The sequence below is a fragment of the Malus sylvestris genome, chromosome 15 (genome assembly GCF_916048215.2).
Source record: "Malus sylvestris chromosome 15, drMalSylv7.2, whole genome shotgun sequence".
Taxonomy (NCBI): Eukaryota; Viridiplantae; Streptophyta; class Magnoliopsida; order Rosales; family Rosaceae; genus Malus; species Malus sylvestris.
This window is the reverse complement of record NC_062274.1, coordinates 51,340,682-51,348,124: the sequence shown is the minus strand read 5'-3', so window position 1 is coordinate 51,348,124 and position 7,443 is coordinate 51,340,682. Positions and strand designations below refer to the sequence as shown.

Genomic DNA, 7,443 nt, shown 5'->3' with positions numbered 1-7,443 from the left:
TGTTTTGAATAAATGAAGTCGGAAGCACGCGCTAAGACGTAGTTACAAAATTAATCTACTGCGTACTGGCCAATTGTGACATGGAGCATCTTTGGTGGCTGCTGGCCTGCTCGCACAATTGGCCCTTGTGACTGGTCAGCCACCACCAAGCGATGCAACCTCTGGGAGAAAGGGTTACGTAGGGCAATTGAACAATTTGGTTTCCATCATGATGATCATCATCCAAGCTGCCACTTATGTTAAAAAACACCAAAACAAGTAGTGCATTGCACCATTAACATCATGACAAAAGGAGCAGGCTCCTCATAAGCAACGTCTCTTATTAGAGCATGGTCATCATCAATGGTAATGCTAGGTATGGTTGCTAATGATTAGATTATTACTTAAGTGTTGATTAACTTGCTTAAGAACTGACTTCTCAGGCTCTGTGTCTTGAGTCTGGGCAGACATGCTCACTACAACTTCGCTTGAATAATCAAACTCTAGAATAAGTGAACAACAAACAAGGTCCTAAAAGTCGCTAAACCCTAGTCGGAATGAAAAATATATAAATAAAGTTAAAAACTTCGAATTACCACGCCCCGACTTTCTCTCTCTGTTACTTGTAGTCACAATGCCACCACCACCAAGTACAACGCCACCCAGAACTCAAAAAAACAGAAAAACTAAGTAGTGGACTCATATCGACTTTCAATATCATGCTCTTTCCATCATCGCACCCTCCCCATGACCAGATCTCCCTCCTCTTTCGGAACCTACTCATCGAACGTAGGTGACAGAGTTGCGGCAACTGAAATGGAATTTGGATATAATTTCTCCAAACCCAAGAATTGAATGGTGGCCTGGCCATAATTTATTCTTGAATTTTCTTATCAAATTAAAGTTGTGTTCTTAATCTGCGAGACATCAAAATAAAGGTTTTGGAGAAATTAAGGACGTGTTCGGTAACTTAATGCAAAACAATTTTTGAACAACTGCTGTGTAAAACGAAAAGGGCAAATAAATTTTTTTATTTTTATAATTTGAGAATGCGTCTAGTAGTTTAATATCTTATGATGAGTATTGAGAATAAAAACTTTGAAAACGCGTATGGTACCAATATTTATAATGTCATAAAAATGTAAACTTGTGTGTTCGTAGTAAAGTAATGGTGCCGTTGGTGGTAGTGATGGTGGTAGAAACGAGAGGAGTGTTGGTAGCAATGGTGGTTGGAGTGGGGTAATAGTGAGGGTAAATAGTGAAGGTGGTAGTGGCCATGATCAGGGCAACGGGGTGGAGAATGTGGTGGGACGTCGTGGTGGTGATGAAGGTGGCCGCAACAGTGAAACGGTGGAGGTGGTGGTGGCGACGAGGTGCAGGTGGTGTAGTCAGGGTGAGACTGTGGCAATGGTGCTGACTGTTATAGTGAGATCGTGGAGGCGGTGGTGTCCATGGTTGCGAGGATGATGGTGGTGGTTAATATGATCACGGTGGTGATACTCTAACTTTGTTTTATAATGTATCTTTGTTTTCTTATTTTGAAAATTGATGTTGGGTATGGTCTGCTGCTTTTGGTGTTACGTTACGTTTCAACGTGCAACTTCTTTTATATCAATCTAATCTTAAGCCGCCGTATTTGATCCAACTGTCTTAAAACGCAGCGCACAAGACATTTTGCGGAAAAGCGTCCACCTTCCCAGTTTGAGTTTGCCACTCTTTTCTCCCTGCACTTCCTCCAAAAATGGAATCCCAACCCACTTCCTGCAAATCGGACCACCACCACCACCAACACTCCAAATCCCTAGAATCTCCACCATCTTCCACCGCCACCGCCACCTCCATTTCCACCCCAACCTGCTGCAAATGCGGAGCCCCAACCCCCATGGCCGCTCCCCCGCCCTCCTTCTCCGACATCTCCCCTCCCCCAAACTACCGCCCAATCCGAGCTCCCGCCATCAACTTCCCTCCAAACCCTAACTCCCAACAGGCCATCATCCTCGCCCCTGTCCCACAACCCCTCTCTGTCCCCCAAATCTCCCCTCCCTTCCACTTCCAATCCCCCTCCAAAGTCATCCAGTCCCCCGACGATCTCCGCCGCTTCCACGACTCCTTCTCCGGCAAACACTTCGTCGGATTCATCGCCGCTCTCTCCGATTCCATCCGCGCCAAGAAAATCTCCGACCCTTGTCACCAATCTGACGTCGTCAACACCCTTGTCTCCATTCTCGAAACCCTAATTCAATGGGTCGACGAAATCCCACCCACCCAGCAAGCCGCGCGGTATGGCAACGTTTCATTCCGCTCCTGGCACGAGCGGTTGTCCGAAACCAGCCACTCCCTCATGCTGCAGTTCCTCCCTGAGCATCTCCACCCTTCTACGATCGAGATCGTCCCGTATTTCACTGATAGCTTCGGGAACCCGAGCCGAATCGATTATGGTACAGGGCACGAGACCAACTTCGCTGCTTGGCTCTACTGTCTGGCGAGAATGGGGGTGATTAAAGAAGAAGATTATCCGGCTGTCGTGGCTCGAGTTATTGTCAAGTACTTGGACTTGATGAGGAAGCTGCAGTTGGTGTATTGCTTGGAGCCGGCGGGGTCTCACGGCGTTTGGGGCCTCGACGACTACCATTTCCTGCCGTTTATTTTCGGGGCGTCTCAGTTGATCGGGCATAAGTATATGAAGCCTAAGTCAATTCACAATGATGATATCGTGGAGAATTTTTCGAAAGAGTATTTGTATCTTTCGTGCGTTAAGTTTGTGAAGAAGGTGAAGAAGGGTCCATTTTCGGAGCACTCACCGTTGTTGGATGATATCAGCGGAGTGCCTAATTGGAACAAAGTGAATAGTGGGTTGCTTAAGATGTATAAGGCTGAGGTGTTGGGGAAGGTTCCGATCATGCAGCATTTTCTGTTTGGCTGTCTCATCAAGTGGTATGATCCTTGCCCATTTCCCTCTCCGTAAATGATTTGAATATGATTGCTAGTTTGTGCAAATATGGAAAGATATTAAGCAATATTTTCATTTTGCTATGTAATCTAGTGAGTATTGATAGTTTAACAAACTTAGGTTCGTAGGAACTACGCTTAAGCTTGGCAGAATGCTGGAGCTTGTTTTCCTTACTTGGATGAACCACACCTAAGCTACTAGGCCAAGTACTCGGTGTTGTCCCGCGTGCTTGGTTAAGCTTGGTAACTTGTATTGGTTTGATTAAAAAATCTGGGCATGGAGGATGCTTCGAATTGGTAAATATATCTCTACAACACTAGGTGAATGTCAACAACACTAGGCGAATGTCTAGCAGTTGTCGTAGTTTTTTATTTAACGTTATTGGGGGCCAATTACCTCTAGTGGCTCATTTTTTCAAATTAAGGCTGCATCCAAATTGTGCCTCTTATGTTATCAACCTTCTTGTGTCAAATAAACGAGATTCCTGATAGAGCAATTTTGGAGCCAGGTGTCTAGCAGAGTGTTATTAGTCATGATTTTCAGATTATCTTTATGCTATTGACTGCACAACCCTTAAGAATGGTGAGATTCTGTTTACCTTAAGTTGCAAAAATGGGAAATTCCAATATATATATTTTTTAATATTTTTTTTATGTACTGTAAAGACGAAGATTGCAATTTATTAGGTGTTTCGGAGTTGCCTTTCTGAATACAAACATACTAGAATCCTGTTTTGATCACAATCATGACTGGTACTATGGAAGTTTTAATGTGCATCAGTCTTGTCTTGGCTCATCTCAGTGGTTACCTTTTTGAAGTTTGGAACTTAGTTAATGGCTTTTACGTGAATAAGACGTCTATTTCCACGAGTGAGACATCATTTACTTGGTCTTAAGTCAGTTCCTCTGTTACCTTTTTATAATGGTGCCCCTTTGTATTACTGGGACATGCTAAACTGAGATTGATTGCCTAGTTGTGAGTGTATCGGGGATCATGGTACCTGCCAACAACCAGTCATTATTTTATGATCTAATAAAATGTGGACTACATATCCCACAAGATGGCACTCAAGGGTGCTTTCTGGGCAATATGCAGTCAGGAAAAAAGATTTTGAAGGTGAACTCGTGAGCAATCTGAAATTGAGACTTCGTGGAATGGTATGGCTTGCACCAATGACCTGATTTGCAGAGACAGCCTCTTGGGGCATAGGAGTGTCTGTGTGCATCTTGCTTCCCTATACCGCATATTGGCACAAGCCTTCACTTAGTTGTGATTGTGAGCATCTGAAGTTCTTATGAAAAAGGATAACCGTCAAAAGAATATAATACTGTTCACCTTAGATCACTTATGTGAACTGCTAGTGCTGTGGCAGCATGGTTTGTATAAGTAGTATTGATAATTTGTTTGCGTTTCCTATTAGACTTTTCATTGGTTGATTGATCTAAACCGAGATGTTAATTTCTCAATCGTGATTTGACAGCAGTTAACTATCTAGACAGTCTTTAATTCAGCAATGTCCATTTCAACTGTTAGAAGGCATATTTTCTTTGATAGCGTGCAGCTTATTCTGCTTGTTAACTGATTCATTTCTCAAATATTTGTTTTCCCAGGGAGTAGAAATGTCGTGTGAGATCTACCGAGGCGAGGCATCTGTTGTAGAAGAAAGAAGTCAAGATCAACAGGTTACTAGATTGGAAACGTATACTTGTCGTTTTTTTTTTTATTTGTTGACTTGTTTTTGTTCTTTCTATGGTTACTGAATATGCAGTCTCTTGGTGTTATGTTACTGCTTTTAAATTCTCACTCTGAGTTGAAAACTGGTCCCAAAAGAAGGAAAAGCTCCATAAACAAAAATTTGTTGTTTGGAAAATGTCCTTAATTTTGGTGGTGTCATAAGGTTGATTGAATCAGAATTGAGAAATGAAGAGGGAGAGTGTCGAGCGTAAGGCGTTCATTCGACATGTAAATGCATGTAAATCTTAGCATGCTAAGAAATAGTATAGATGCAAGTGGTCCTTTACCACAGTGGTGAAAATGTGTTGTGCTCTTCCATGATGACGTGGATTCGAACTTCGTCTTTGACTAATCTAACATCTAACTTGCTCTATCGCTTCAGTCAAAAAAGAAAAAGAAATTGTATAGATAATAAGTGAATTTTGTGAGCAATCTTAGGGATGCTCCCTCTACAATCACAAAACATTCATTTTTGGGAGTAGAGACACGCTTCATGCAAAAATACCAAAAGAACCTCTTATCTCTTTTCAGGGTTCAATGCAGTGGATGATTATCTTGGTAGATGGGATCCGTAATTATGTGTCATAGTGATATATTTTTTGGTAGCCATGTGCTTATATTGTGACATGTGGAGCATCAACTTAAATACCGAGTACTTGGAAGAAAAAAAATCTCTCTCCCACAATTCCAGACATGAAAGGAAATCTAGACAAGATTTTTATTTTTAAACTTTTGTTACGTTTGTACGAAGAAAAGTGATTTTCAGACATTTTTTTTTTAATTTTATTTTTATATAATATCAAAATAGAATCAGGAAACCGAGTTACATAAACAGGAGAAAATCACAGTCGAAACATTTGATCTCAAAATTCTATTCTATGTTGTAAAATCGACTGTGGGTGCAGTGGAATAAATGAAACAAGACACAAAATTTACGAGGTTCCTCTACAGTCAGTGTGACTGGAGTACGTCCTCGTGGCAGCAGTGGTGCTTTCATTATAATTTGAAATAATAGGAGTACAAAGATAACTCTCTCTATTATCTCCTCTTATCTTCCTCTATTTTCTCTCTTCCTTCTCTCTCTTCCTCTTCCTTCCTTCCTCTCTTTCTTTCCCGTGAACTCTCACATTCATCTCTCTCTTAGTTGTGTTTCATAAGGCTTGCTTTTATAGAAGCAAATCACATGCTAAATAGTGGAAGGGCAACTTGCCCATTATTTGAGTGGACATCCATTTCTACAACACTCCCCCTTGGATGGCCACAAGTATTCGATTGACTCGTTAAAATCTTGATCTGTTTTGGATGCTCCCCCTGATGAGTATCTTCCCCTGATTTCAAATCATTTAGGTTGATCGTTGATCATTCTGCTTTAGTCTTTTAGTAAGCAGAATTGCTGAAATAGTTGCTTTACTTGTTGTTAACTTTCCACAGGCTTTTTCTTGAACTGGGTTGTAGGACTTTCTGCTAGACTTGCATCCAAAGGTCTGAATTTACTCCTTTGATCTGGAGCAGATTTGATTCAAGTGTGGTGGACACTTGATCTTGAATCGGACTTGTGATTTCTTCAAGGACTTTCGAGGCTTGATCTTGAATGAAATTGTATCGTGAAGAGCTTCACGTGGCAAGTGATTTTCAGCTTTGTCGGGGATGAATCAACACGTATTTGTTGCGCTTGTCTCCACATGCTTCAATGTATCATTTTCACTTTCCTTACTTGCTTCCATTGCTTAAGTAGTATTTTCACTGCTTTCCCCCCCATGCATATGTGGCATCTTCTCTTGTAGGATTTGTCCCCTGGTGCAGAAGTGGAATGCAAACCCTTGCATTTGGATGGTTCATCACTTCTTGGTGACTGGAGACCCAGCTCCAACAACAGTTGAAGATGACTACTCGAGAGCAATACTAGGTAAGCAATCAGGAAAGGTTCCAGGCAGTCGGTTCCTTACCAGGAGTTTGAGTGGAGGTTCCGACATATTGCTTTCTTGATCCTTGTCTTTGCAGGCAAGAACAAGGACAAAGGAAAGGACATGGAGATTGCATGATATGAGATAATCTTGCTCTGGTCCCTGAAGATATGTGATAATCTTGCTCTGGTGTGACATGTTTGAAGAGGTATTCTCGAAGAGGAAGAAAACTGAGTATTTCGAGATGTTATATTGAAGATGCATTCTCGGAGATGAGGAAGAGTTGGACATGCTTGCAGGTCTGCCTTATTATGGAGAACGGAGGTCGACATATATAGAGATTTCCCAATAGCAAGTGGTGGTGCTGTGCTTTTACTCTTGTCAGCAACTGTGGTGTAAATAGAACAGTAAGATTTACGCGTTTTCAACTTTATCAGAGATCTTTGACAAAATTGCACGCGACATCTGAAAAAGCTGGGATTACGTCTGAAAAATGCCAACGAACTTTATTCAGGAAAATCTGGCTTTTGAAATTCGGAGAGCGGTGCCTCTTCGATCTTTGAACGAGTGGCTCTGCTGCCTCTTCTTTTATAGAGACATCAATTGTGTTCAAGAGTATGCTCAGAAAGTTGCTGCCTGTAGAAATTTCCTCTATCTTGCACTTCTGAAATTTTATTTGACCTCTGTTTTTCCTTCATCATTTCTGAAAAATGACTTGCCCATCTAACATTTGCTTAGATTTGAGTCTTAGGAGTGATACAGACGAGCAGCGTCAGGATAATATATGGCGCCCGTCCTTCTTATCTTCTAATGGTCCTCTTACGGTTGGGGACTATATGATGAAGAATAACATAACCGCTACTGCGGTAGCTAGGA

At 41.6% G+C, this 7,443-nt stretch overlaps 1 protein-coding gene across 1 annotated transcript; it reads left to right on the top strand.

Annotated features, from left to right (window-relative positions):
• The first annotated feature begins 1,613 nt into the window (after positions 1-1,613).
• LOC126601862 (uncharacterized) lies at positions 1,614-4,799 on the top strand. The gene is made up of 2 exons (XM_050268632.1): positions 1,614-2,913; positions 4,540-4,799. The coding sequence occupies exons 1-2, from the start codon at positions 1,721-1,723 to the stop codon at positions 4,544-4,546; spliced, it is 1,200 nt and encodes a 399-aa protein (XP_050124589.1). The 5' UTR covers positions 1,614-1,720; the 3' UTR covers positions 4,547-4,799.
• The last annotated feature ends 2,644 nt before the right edge of the window (positions 4,800-7,443 follow it).